We start from the raw sequence: 12957 nt of genomic DNA, 5'->3' as shown, positions 1-12957 counted from the left end.
TGTCTGCTGAGTCGGGGATTGGGGGGGGTGTCTGCTGAGTCGGGGATTGGGGGGGAGTGTCTGCTGAGTCAGGGATTGGGGGGGTGTCTGCTGAGTCGGGGATTGGGGGGGTGTCTGCTGAGTCGGGGATTACGGGGGGGTGTCTGCTGAGTCGGGGATTGGGGGGGTGTCTGCTGAGTCGGGGATTGGGGGGGGTGTCTGCTGAGTCGGGGATAGCGGGGGGTGTCTGCTGAGTCGGGGATAGCGGGGGGGTGTCTGCCTGAGTCGGGGATTACGGGGGGGGGTGTCTGCTGAGTCGGGGATTGGGGGGGGTGTCTGCTGAGTCGGGGATAGCGGGGGGGGTCTGCTGAGTCGGGGATTGGGGGGGTGTCTGCTGAGTCGGGGATAGCGGGGGGGTGTCTGCTGAGTCGGGGATTGGGGGGTGTCTGCTGAGTCGGGGATTGGGGGGGGGTGCCACGCGGGAATGCAGGGGCAGAGTGGGTCTGGACAGCACGATGCTGACACCATATTGCTCATTGCTAATCACAACCTCTCTCTCTCTCTCTCTGTCTCTCTCTCTCTGTCTCTCTCTCTCTGTCTCTCTCTCTCTGTCTCTCTCTCTCTGTCTCTCTCTCTCTGTCTCTCTCTCTCTGTCTCTCTCTCTCTGTCTCTCTCTCTCTGTCTCTCTCTCTCTGTCTCTCTCTCTCTGCTCTCTCTCTCTCTGTCTCTCTCTCTCTGTCTCTCTCTCTCTGTCTCTCTCTGTCTCCCTCTCTCTCTGTCTCTCTCTGTCTCCCTCTCTGTCTCCCTCTCCCTCTCTCTCTCTCTGAATCTCTCTCTGTCTCTCTCTCTCTGTCTCCCTCTCTCTCTGTCTCTCTCTGTCTCTCTCTGTCTCTCTCCTCTGTCTCCCTCTCTCTGTCTCTCACTCTCTCTCTGTTCTCTCTCTCTCTGAATCTCTCTCTGTCTGCCTCTCTCTCTCTCTCTCTGTCTCCCTCTCTCTGTCTCTCACTCTCTCTCTGTCTCCCTCTCTCTGTCTCCCCCAGGTGCTGTGATAGAGGTTTATGGACCAAAATTGACCTGAGCCGCCAGAAGTCGATCACTCCAGCGATGCTGAGTGGGATTATCAGACGGCAGCCGGTCACCCTGGATCTGAGCTGGACCAGTATCTCCAAGAAGCAGCTAATGTGGCTGATAAACCGGCTGCAGGGTGAAAGCGGGGAGAGGGGGAGGGGCTGTCGGTGGGGCTGTCGGGAGGGGGGGGAGGGGCTGTCGGGAGGGGGGGCAGGGGCTGTCGGGAGGGGGGGCAGGGGCTGTCGGGAGGGGGGCAGGGGCTGTCGGGAGGGGGGGCAGGGGCTGTCGGGAGGGGGGCAGGGGCTGTCGGGAGGGGGGGGCAGGGGCTGTCGGGAGGGGGGCAGGGGCTGTCGGGAGGGGGGGCAGGGGCTGTCGGGAGGGGGGCAGGGGCTGTCGGGAGGGGGGGCAGGGGCTGTCGGGAGGGGGGGCAGGGGCTGTCGGGAGGGGGGGCAGGGGCTGTCGGGAGGGGGGCAGGGGTGTCGGGAGGGGGGCAGGGGCTGTCGGGAGGGGGGCAGGGGCTGTGGGGAGGGAGGGCTGCGGGGAGAGGGGGGGCAGGGCTGTGGGGAGGGGGGGCTGCGGGGAGAGGGGGGGCAGGGGCTGTGGGAGGGGGGGGCTAGGGGGAGGGGGGGGCTGCGTGGCGAGGGGGCGGGGGGCTGCGGGCAGTGGCACTGTAACTCCTCCCTCCCTCCCCCCCCCCCTCCCCTCGGGGAGTGTCTCTGACGCTGTAACTCCTCCCCCTCCCCCCGGGGAGTCTCTCTGACGCTGTAACTCCTCCCCCCCTCCCCCGGGGAGTCTCTCTGACGCTGTAACTCCTCCCCCTCCCCCGGGGAGTCTCTCTGACGCTGTACTCCTCCCCCCTCCCCCGGGGAGTGTCTCTGACGCTGTAACTCCTCCCCCTCCCCGGGGAGTGTCTCTGACGCTGTAACTCCTCCCCCTCCCCCCGGGGAGTGTCTCTGATGCTGTAACTCCTCCCCCTCCCCCCGGGGAGTGTCTCTGATGCTGTAACTCCTCCCCTACCCCCGGGGAGTGTCTCTGACGCTGTAACTCCTCCCCCTCCCTCCGGGGAGTGTCTCTGACGCTGTAACTCCTCCGCCTCCCCCCGGGGAGTGTCTCTGACGCTGTAACTCCTCCGCCTCCCCCCGGGGAGTGTCTCTGACGCTGTAACTCCTCCCCTACCCCCGGGGAGTGTCTCTGACGCTGTAACTCCTCCCCCTCCCTCCGGGAGTGTCTCTGACGCTGTAACTCCTCCGCCTCCCCCCGGGGAGTGTCTCTGACGCTGTAACTCCTCCCCCTCCCCCCGGGGAGTGTCTCTGACGCTGTAACTCCTCCCCCTCCCCCCGGGGAGTGTCTCTGACGCTGTAACTCCTCCCCCTCCCCAGGGAGTGTCTCTGACGCTGTAACTCCTCCCCCTCCCCCCGGGGAGTGTCTCTGACGCTGTAACTCCTCCCCCTCCCCCCGGGGAGTCTCTCTGACGCTGTAACTCCTCCCCCCCTCCCCCGGGGAGTGTCTCTGACGCTGTAACTCCTCCCCCTCCCCGGGGAGTGTCTCTGACGCTGTAACTCCTCCCCCTCCCCCCGGGGAGTGTCTCTGATGCTGTAACTCCTCCCCCTCCCCCCGGGGAGTGTCTCTGATGCTGTAACTCCTCCCCTACCCCCGGGGAGTGTCTCTGACGCTGTAACTCCTCCCCTCCCTCCGGGGAGTGTCTCTGACGCTGTAACTCCTCCGCCTCCCCCCGGGGAGTGTCTCTGACGCTGTAACTCCTCCGCCTCCCCCCGGGGAGTGTCTCTGACGCTGTAACTCCTCCCCTACCCCCGGGGAGTGTCTCTGACGCTGTAACTCCTCCCCCTCCCTCCGGGGAGTGTCTCTGACGCTGTAACTCCTCCGCCTCCCCCCGGGGAGTGTCTCTGACGCTGTAACTCCTCCCCCTCCCCCCGGGGAGTGTCTCTGACGCTGTAACTCCTCCCCCTCCCCCCGGGGAGTGTCTCTGACGCTGTAACTCCTCCCCCTCCCCAGGGAGTGTCTCTGACGCTGTAACTCCTCCCCCTCCCCGGGGAGCGTCTCTGACGCTGTAACTCCTCCCCCTCCCCCCGGGGAGTGTCTCTGACGCTGTAACTCCTCCCCCTCCCCCCGGGGAGTGTCTCTGACGCTGTAACTCCTCCCCCTCCCCGGGGAGTGTCTCTGACGCTGTGACTCCTCCCCCTCCCCGGGGAGTGTCTCTGACGCTGTAACTCCTCCCCCTCCCCCCGGGGAGTGTCTCTGATGCTGTAACTCCTCCCCCTCCCCCGGGGAGTGTCTCTGACGCTGTAACCTCCTCCCCCTCCCCCCAGGGAGTGTCTCTGACGCTGTAACTCCTCCCCCTCCCCGGGGAGTGTCTCTGACGCTGTAACTCCTCCCTCCCCCTCCCCGGGGAGTGTCTCTGACGCTGTAACCCCTCCCCCTCCCCCCCGGGGAGTGTCTCTGACACTGTAACCCCTCCCCCTCCCCCCCGGGGAGTGTCTCTGACGCTGTAACTCCTCCCCCTCCCCCCGGGGAGTGTCTCTGACACTGTAACTCCTCCCCCTCCCCGGGGAGTGTCTCTGACGCTGTGACTCCTCCCCTCCCCCGGGGAGTGTCTCTGATGCTGTAACTCCTCCCCCTCCCCCCGGGGAGTGTCTCTGACGCTGTGACTCCTCCCCCTCCCCCGGGGAGTGTCTCTGACACTGTAACTCCTCCCCCTCCCCGGGGAGTGTCTCTGACGCTGTGACTCCTCCCCCTCCCCCGGGGAGTGTCTCTGATGCTGTAACTCCTCCCCCTCCCCCCGGGGAGTGTCTCTGACGCTGTGACTCCTCCCCCTCCCCCCGGGGAGTGTCTCTGACGCTGTAACTCCTCCCCCTCCCCGGGGAGTGTCTCTGACGCTGTGACTCCTCCCCCTCCCCGGGGAGTGTCTCTGACGCTGTAACTCCTCCCCCTCCCCGGGGAGCGTCTCTGACGCTGTAACTCCTCCCCCTCCCCGGGGAGTGTCTCTGACGCTGTGACTCCTCCCCCTCCCCGGGGAGTGTCTCTGACGCTGTAACTCCTCCCCCTCCCCCCCGGGGAGTGTCTGACGCTGTAACTCCTCCCCCTCCCCCGGGGAGTGTCTCTGACGCTGTGGACTTGCCGTTTCTCCAGGTCTGAAGGGGTTGATTCTGTCGGGCTGTTCCTGGTCCTCGGTGTCCGCTCTGTGCACGGCCAGCTGTTCCTCCCTCCAGCTGCTGGATCCTGCGCTGGCTGGACGATGTGAAGGACTCACACCTCCGGGAGCTGGTGTCCCCCCGTCCGAGAACAGACCAGGTAGGGAGCCCGCTGTACCCCCACCCCCCTCTCTGGGAGCCCGCTGTACCCCCACCCCACTCTCTGGGAGCCCGCTGTACCCTCACCCCACTCTCTGGGTGCCCGCTGTACCCCCACCCCCCTCTCTGGGAGCCCGCTGTACCCTCACCCCCCTCTCTGGGAGCCCGCTGTACCCCCACCCCCCTCTCTGGGAGCCCGCTGTACCCCCACCCCCTCTCTGGGAGCCTGCTGTACCCCCACCCCCCTCTCTGGGTGCCCGCTGTACCCCCCACCCCCCTCTCTGGGAGCCCGCTGTACCCCCACCCCCCTCTCTGGGAGCCTGCTGTACCCCCACCCCCCTCTCTGGGAGCCCGCTGTACCCCCACCCCCCTCTCTGGGAGCCCGCTGTACCCTCACCCCCCTCTCTGGGAGCCCGCTGTACCCTCACCCCCCTCTAGGAGCCTGCTGTACCCTCACCCCCTCTCTGGGAGCCCGCTGTACCCCCACCCCCCTCTCTGGGAGCCCGTTGTACCCCTCACCCCCCTCTCTGGGAGCCCGTTGTACCCCTCACCCCCCTCTCTGGGAGCCCGTTGTACCCCTCACCCCCCTCTCTGGGAGCGCCCCCATTCCCCTCCCCCCCCACTCCCTGGGAGCGCCCCCATTTCCCCCCCCCCCCCCTCTCTGGGAGCGCCCCCATCCCCGTCCCCGTCCCCCCCTCTCTGGGAGCGCCCCCATTCCCCCCCCCCCTCCCTGGGAGCGCCCCCATTCCCCCCCCCTCCCTGGGAGCGCCCCCATTTCCCCCCCCCCCCCCTCTCTGGGAGCGCCCCCATTCCCCCCTCTCTGGGAGCGCCCCCATCCCCGTCCCAGTCCCCCCCTCCCTGGGAGCGCCCCATTCCCCCCCGCTCCCTGGGGAGCGCCCCCATTCCCCCCCCCCTCCCTGGGAGTGCCCCAATTCCCCCCCCTCCCTGGGAGTGCCCCAATTCCCCCCCCCCTCTCTTGGAGCGCCGCAGCCTTCCCTCTGCCAACTCTGTGCCTGACTCGCTCCCATTTGACTCTCTCTCTCTGTCTCTCCCTCTGTGTCCCCGCTGACCCTGGACAGGTCAGAATGAGACGCGTGGCCGGTTACAGAACGTGACGGACCTCCGCCTGGCTGGATTGGACATTATGGACACCTCGCTGCGATTGCTGGTGCGACACCTCCCCCAGCTCACCAGCCTGGACCTGAGTCACTGCCCGCACATCGGAGACCAGTCTGTCAACCTGCTGACCGCTGCTAATTCCCAACTCCGCGATAACCTGGCCCACATCAACCTGTCAGGTAAACCCAGCCCCGCTCTGGGACGCCCCCCCGCTCTGGGACGCCCCCCCGCTCTGGGACGCCCCCCCCTGCTCGCGGCTCCCCCCCCCTGCTCGCGGCTCCCCCCCCCCTGCTCGCGGCTCCCCCCCCCCTGCTCGCGGCTCCCCCCCCCCTGCTCGCGGCTCCCCCCCCTGCTCGCGGCTCCCCCCCCCCCTGCTCGCGGCTCCCCCCCCCCTGCTCGCGGCTCCCCCCCCCCCCTGCTCGCGGCTCCCCCCCCCTGCTCGCGGCTCCCCCCCCCCCCCTGCTCGCGGCTCCCCCCCCCTGCTCGCGGCTCCCCCCCCCCTGCTCGCGGCCTCCCCCCCCCCCTGCTCGCGGCTCCCCCCCCCCTGCTCGCGGCTCCCCCCCCCTGCTCGCGGCTCCCCCCCCTGCTCGCGGCTCCCCCCCCTGCTCGCGGCTCCCCCCCCTGCTCGCGGCTCCCCCCCCCTGCTCGCGGCTCCCCCCCCCTGCTCGCGGCTCCCCCCCCCTGCTCGCGGCTCCCCCCCCCTGCTCGCGGCTCCCCCCCCCTGCTCGCGGCTCCCCCCCCTGCTCGCGGCTCCCCCCCCCTGCTCGCGGCTCCCCCCCCCTGCTCGCGGCTCCCCCCCCCTGCTCGCGGCTCCCCCCCCTGCTCGCGGCTCCCCCCCCTGCTGCTCCCCCCCCTGCTCGCGGCTCCCCCCCCCTGCTCGCGGCTCCCCCCCCTGCTCGCGGCTCCCCCCCCCTGCTCGCGGCTCCCCCCCCTGCTCGCGGCTCCCCCCCCCTGCTCGCGGCTCCCCCCCCCTGCTCGCGGCTCCCCCCCCCTGCTCGCGGCTCCCCCCCCCCTGCTCGCGGCTCCCCCCCTGCTCGCGGCTCCCCCCCCCTGCTCGCCTGTGGCTCTCCTCCTGCCCCTCCCCTCCCTCCTGTGTGTGTTCGTGCGCGCGCATGTGTCTCTGTGCGTGTGTGTCCCTCTCTGCGGTACTAACCCCTTCTCCCCCCCTCCCTCTGTCCCGCAGGCTGTAACCGGTTAACAGACCAGTGCCTCCCCCTGTTCCGACGCTGCCCGAACCTTGTCCGCATCGACCTGCGATCCTGCAAGCTGATCTCGCTGGAGGGATGCCAGCGTTTCACTGAGGAAGCCTCCCCGGCCGCTCCTTCCGATGTTCAGAGGACAAATTGATTCTGCGGAACAGCTAACGTCACGGGGAGGGGGCGCAGAGTCCCCGAGCGAGGCGTGGAGAGAGAGAGAGATGCGTCTCGGTGCAAGTGACAGATTCCCAGCTGCGAACTCCTTCCTTTTTTTTAAAAAACAGAATTATTTTCTCTCGTTCCCTCTTCAATTTTTTTTTTAATTTCCCGTCAGCCCGATTCACCTCGTTCCTCCCCTTTTTTTTTAAAGAAAACTCTATTGAAACCACTTGTTAAATGAGGAACGGTGGCCTTGGTGGACTGTTGGTGCGTTAATAAACGGGATACGAGTAGGAAGCGGAGTTCTTAGCTCACCGGCGTCGGAGAGTCCGCAACGGTGGCGGCATGGAAGGTTTTTCGCAAATTGCGATATGCATCCCAGAGCTCCCGCCATTACCTTTTATCCCCGTCTCTCAGCACCGACCCTCCCACAGTGCGGCGCTCCCTCAGCACTGACCCTCCCACAGTGCGGCGCTCCCTCAGCACTGACCCTCCCACAGTGCGGCACTCCCTCAGCACCGACCCTCCCACAGTGCGGCGCTCCCTCAGCACTGACCCTCCCACAGTGCGGCGCTCCCTCAGCACTGACCCTCCCACAGTGCAGCGCTCCCTCAGCACTGACCCTCCCACAGTGCGGCGCTCCCTCAGCACCGACCCTCCCACAGTGCGGCGCTCCCTCAGCACTGACCCTCCCACAGTGCGGCGCTCCCTCAGCACTGACCATCCCACAGTGCGGCGCTCCCTCAGCACTGACCCTCCCACAGTGCGGCGCTCCCTCAGCACTGACCCTCCCACAGTGCGGCGCTCCCTCAGCACCGACCCTCCCACAGTGCGGCGCTCCCTCAGCACTGACCCTCCCACAGTGCGGCGCTCCCTCAGCACCGACCCTCCCACAGTGCGGCGCTCCCTCAGCACCGACCCTCCCACAGTGCGGCGCTCCCTCAGCACCGACCCTCCCACAGTGCGGCGCTCCCTCAGCACCGACCCTCCCACAGTGCGGCGCTCCCTCGGCACTGACCCTCCCACAGTGCGGCGCTCCCTCGGCACTGACCCTCCCACAGTGCGGCGCTCCCTCAGCACTGACCCTCCCACAGTGCGGCGCTCCCTCAGCACTGACCCTCCCACAGTGCGGCGCTCCCTCAGCACCGACCCTCCCACAGTGCGGCGCTCCCTCAGCACCGACCCTCCCACAGTGCGGCACTCCCTCAGCACTGACCCTCCCACAGTGCGGCGCTCCCTCGGCACCCACCCTCGGAGGAAAATGCTGCATTCTTTGGCTGGTGCACTCTGCAGTATAGCTACCTGGAGGGTTGTGAGGAAGACTTTTCTTGTGCAATGGGTGGTAATCCCTTGGATCTCACTGATGGACGCCTTGAGGGAGGTCATGTTCCCGGGCTACCTGGAAGATCTATGGAACAGGATTGACTGGATTACTTTGCAGGGGGCTGGCATGGAATCGATGGGCTGAATGGTCTCCCTCTGTGTCCTTAAAGGCTCTCGGCTGATCGGGAAAAGTACCAGGCAATGGGAGCCCGCCAATCGGCCATTCCCCGACGATGAGCTGAAGGCTGGCGCGCCTCAAGGTCACCAGGCGCCCTGGCTCAATGCTCCTTAACCTGATTTATTTACAGATGGGATTATACGGAATATTTCCGCACACTTCTTCAGCCTTCAGAGCTCAGGGTGGGGCGCAAATCGCAGACCTCGATCATGGACCCTCCGGATTGTGGGGTGTCTCTCACTCTACCTCAGGAGGGAGAAGATTTACTCGACGATTTTTGGAATCGTGGGCGACCGTTGGAGCGAGTGAATGAGGAGAAACTGCGGAGAGGGGAGGGTGGGAAGATTAGAGAGAGGGGGGGGGAAGTGAAAGTGTGTGAGAAAAGAAATGGAGAGGGCAGTCGAGGACTGAGTGTCTCTGGGTAAACACATCTTCTTGGAGATCCTCTCCACTTGGAGCCGGCAGTTTGCGGTGTCGATGGTCGTCATGATGTGGAGATGTCGGCGTTGGACGAATGTCGGCATCTCCGCATCATGTCTCTGGGTAGCCATGATATGGCGATGCCAGCATTGGACTGGGGTAAACACAGTAAGAAGTCCCACAACACCAGGTTAAAGTCCAACAGGTTTATTTGGAACCACGAGCTTTCGGAGCGCTGCTCCTTTAGTGAGACTCACCTGAGGAAGGAGCAGTGCCCCGAAAGCTCGTGATTCCAGATAAACCTGTTGGACTTTAACCTGGTGTGAGATTTCTTGCTCTTTCTGGGTAAGTGGTGAGATCACAACTCTGGAATGTCAAAGAACAATACAGCACAGGAAGAGGCCCTTCGGCCCTCCAAGCCTGCGCCACTTGTGCCCAACTAGACCATTCGTTTGTATCCCTCTATTCCCAGTCTGTTCATGTGGCGATCTGGATAAGTCTTAAACGATCCCAGCATGTCCACCTCAATGACCTTGCTTGGCAGTGCATTCCAGGCCCCCACCACCCTCTGTGTAAAATACGTCCCCCTGACATCTGTGTTGAACCTTGCCCCCCCTCACTTTGAACCCGTGACCCCTTGTGTTCGTCACCTCCGACCTGGGAAAAAGCTTCCCACTGTTCACCCTATCTATACTCTTCATAATCTTGTACACCTCTATTAGATCGCCCCTCATCCTCCGTCTTTCCAGGGAGAACAACCCCAGTTTACCCAATCTCTCCTCATAGCTAAGACCCTCCATACCAGGCAACATCCTGGTAAACCTCCTCTGCACTCTCTCTAACGCCTCCACGTCCTTCTGGTAGTGCGGCGACCAGAACTGGACGCAGTATTCCAAATGTGGCCGAACCAACGTTCTATACAACTGCAACATCATACGCCAACTTTTATACTCTACACCCCGTCCTATAAAGGCAAGCATGCCATATGCCTTCTTCACCACCCTCTCCACCTGTGCTGCCACCTTTAAGGACCTGTGGACTTGTACACCCAGGTCCCTCTGTGTGTCTATACTCCTGATGGTTCTGCCATTTATTGTATAGCTCCCCCTTACATTAGATCTACCGAAATGCATCACTTCGCATTTATCTGGATTAAATTCCATCTGCCATTTCTCCGCCCAATGTTCCAGCCTATCTATATCCTGCTGTATTCTCTGACAATGTTCATCACTATCCGCAACTCCAGCAATCTTCGTGTCGTCCGCAAACTTGCTGATCACACCAGCTACATCTTCCTCCAAATCATTTATATATATCACAAACAGCAGAGGTCCCAGTACAGAGCCCTGCGGAACACCAGTAGTCACAGACCTCCAACCGGAAAAAGACCCCTCCACTGCTACCCTCTGTCTTCTGTGACCAAGCCAGTTCTCCACCCATCTAGCCAACTCACCTTTTATCCCGTGAGATTTAACCTTTTGCGCCAGCCTGCCATGAGGGACCTTGTCAAACGCTTTACTGAAATCCATATAGACGACATCCACGGCCCTTGTGGGCAGCTTTGGTCTCCTTATCGAAGGAAGGATGTTGGACGCATTGGAGGTGGCTCAGAGGCTGCTTCCCACATCGGTAACCTGGAATGAGCTGAATAGTTCTCGGGTGGAGGGAGATCGGGGCTCGCTGGGTGGGGGAATCAAAAGTGGGTGGGGGGAATGTGGAAATGGAATCTCAAACAGATGGTCATGTCAAATGGTACTCATGATGTGGAGATGCCGGCGTTGGACTGGGGTGAACACAGTAAGAAGTCTCACAACACCAGGTTAAAGTCCAACAGGTTTATTTGGTAGCAAATGCCATTAGCTTTCGGAGCGCTGCTCCTTCGTCAGATGGAGTGGAAATGTGCTCTCAAACAGGGCACAGAGACACAAAAATCAAGTTACAGAATACTGATTAGAATGCGAATCTCTACAGCCAACCAGATCTTAAAGATACAGACAATGTGGGTGGAGGGAGCATTAAGCACAGGTTAAAGAGATGTGTATTGTCTCCAGACAGGACAGTCAGTGAGATTCTGCAAGTCCACGAGGCAAGCTGTGGGGGTTACTGATAATGTGACAGAAATCCAACACTGTATCCAACCGGGATGTTGGATTTATGTCACATTATCAGTAACCCCCCCCCCACAGCTTGCCTCCTGGACCTGCAGAATCTCACTAGCTGTCCTGTCTGGAGACAATACACATCTCTTCAACCTGTGCTTAATGCTCCCTCCACCCACACTGTCTGTATCTTTAAGACCTGGTTGGCTGTAGAGATTCGCATTCTGATCAGTATTCTGTAACTTGATTTCTGTGTCTCTGTGCCCTGTTTGAGAGCAGATTTCCACTCCATCTGACGAAGGAGCAGCGCTCCGAAAGCTTATGGCATTTGCTACCAAATAAACCGGTTGGACTTTAACCTGGTGTTGTGAGACCTCTTACCGTGTCAAATGGGGCAGAATGGTCTCCTGTTTCATTACGGGGGTTTCCAATTAAGGGTATCGGCTGGGATACTGGCCCGGGGAAATCCAAGGGAACAGCACGCAGACGCCATGTTTGAATCCAGCCACTGGAAGTTGGATAAATTGTGAGAGAAATATGGAATTCCCAGCAACTGGCTGTCCACGCGACATGGTGGCAGCGGGGATGGTGAATGATTTTGAAAATAAATCGGAGGGGTGCCTTGAAGGGAGGCGGGGGGGGGGGGGGGGGAGGGGGAATTGCAGGGGCAAGGGACTGACGGGATCGCTCTGTAGGGGGCTGGAATAGAATTGATGGGCTGAATGGTCTCACCATGTTGTAAACACCCCTATCTGATTCGTATTCATGTTTCCAATCATAGAATCCCGACAGTTCAGAAGGAGGCCACTCGGCCCCATCGAGTCCGCACCGACCACAACCCCACCCAAGCCCCACTCCCCACAACCCCAAACATTTACCCTGCTAATCCCTGACACTAGAGTCAATTGATCACGGCCAATCAACCTAACCCGCACATCTTTGGACTGTGGGAGGAAACCCATTCGGGAAGGAAATCTGTTGCCCATAGCCCCATGTGACTGCAGTTCTCTCTGTCCCCCGCCCCCTCCCCAGGTGGTCTGCGATGGCCGTAGGAAGGCACTCCATTTCTGCGGGGGGGATCTTCGGTTGCTCTCCAGGGCGTGCATCTCACCACTAGCCGTCACAGCTAAAGGTGGGATGCAAATCACAGACCTCGATCGTGGACCCCCCCCCCCCCGGATTGTGGGGGGTCCCTCACTCTACCCGAGGAGGGAGAAGATTTAATCGAAGTATTTTGGAATTGTGGGCAACCTTCGGATCGAGTGAATGAGGAGAAACTGCGGAGAGGGGAGGGTGGCAGGATTAGAGAGAGGAAGTGAAAGTGTGTGAGAAAAGAAATGGAGCGGGCAGTTGAATGTCTGTCGAGGAAGTCGGAGGGACGGTGGCTGAGCAGTTAACTGCCAAGCGTTGGGGGCACCCAGCAGCAGGACTCTTGATTGGTCGAGGCATTGCACCGAGGTTTCAACCAGCGATTGTCACTTATTTTGTCTGAAATGGGGGCAATGTGTGTACCTGTCCTTCCTGTCTGCCCCGTGTACTAATATATGTCGCTTCCAGTGCACAGAAATATACCACCCGGCGAACTGACCATCTCAAATTGGTTGTCAGCGTAATTCTCGGCGCACTCAGGATTATTTCGCGGGCGCTGTCCCATCGCGGAATCCCAATCGAATGCCGTTTTTGAGTTTTGCACGCACAGGCTGGTCGGCTACGATCTGTACCTTGCCCGTTACCGACAGCGACTTGGGACGTGGTGTTTGGTAACAAACCGCCAGCCTTTGGGATGTACGGCCTAACGTACCTGGCATCACGCAGGCATTGAAACTGCTCTACCACGTTACTCATTTGGGTTGACGGGCAGCATGTCCTTTTTGTCTCGACGGCAGCATCCTATTTCGTGTCACTAGCGGGAGACGGCGAGCTTCACCCGTTGCTCAGGTTTATTGAGCTACCTTGCCCTTCCAGGGTACTCGGCACATTCCCCTCGTAGAATATGAGGTCACCTCCCTTCAGAGTGACATTCTTGGGTTTGACCTGATGAGTGCAAGAGCAAAAGCTTCTATAAACCTTATTATTTCAGCAACACTTAACGTTTGTGTGATGTCAGC

At 61.9% G+C, this 12957-nt stretch overlaps 1 protein-coding gene across 1 annotated transcript; it reads left to right on the top strand.

The window, feature by feature from the left end:
- Positions 1–1019: 1019 nt before the first annotated feature.
- On the top strand, positions 1020–6987 carry LOC144488179 (F-box/LRR-repeat protein 19-like; the record flags this gene model as incomplete). The annotated part of the gene is given in 5 exon segments (XM_078206204.1): positions 1020–1183; positions 4195–4356; positions 5435–5653; positions 6658–6791; positions 6794–6987. Coding segments are annotated over 5 exon segments (724 nt in total), but the record flags the coding sequence as incomplete, so codon positions are not given.
- Positions 6988–12957: the final 5970 nt, after the last annotated feature.

Source organism: Mustelus asterias, unplaced genomic scaffold, assembly GCF_964213995.1.
Source record: "Mustelus asterias unplaced genomic scaffold, sMusAst1.hap1.1 HAP1_SCAFFOLD_1355, whole genome shotgun sequence".
Classification (NCBI taxonomy): Eukaryota; Metazoa; Chordata; class Chondrichthyes; order Carcharhiniformes; family Triakidae; genus Mustelus; species Mustelus asterias.
This window is presented reverse-complemented; position numbering and strand designations above follow the sequence as displayed.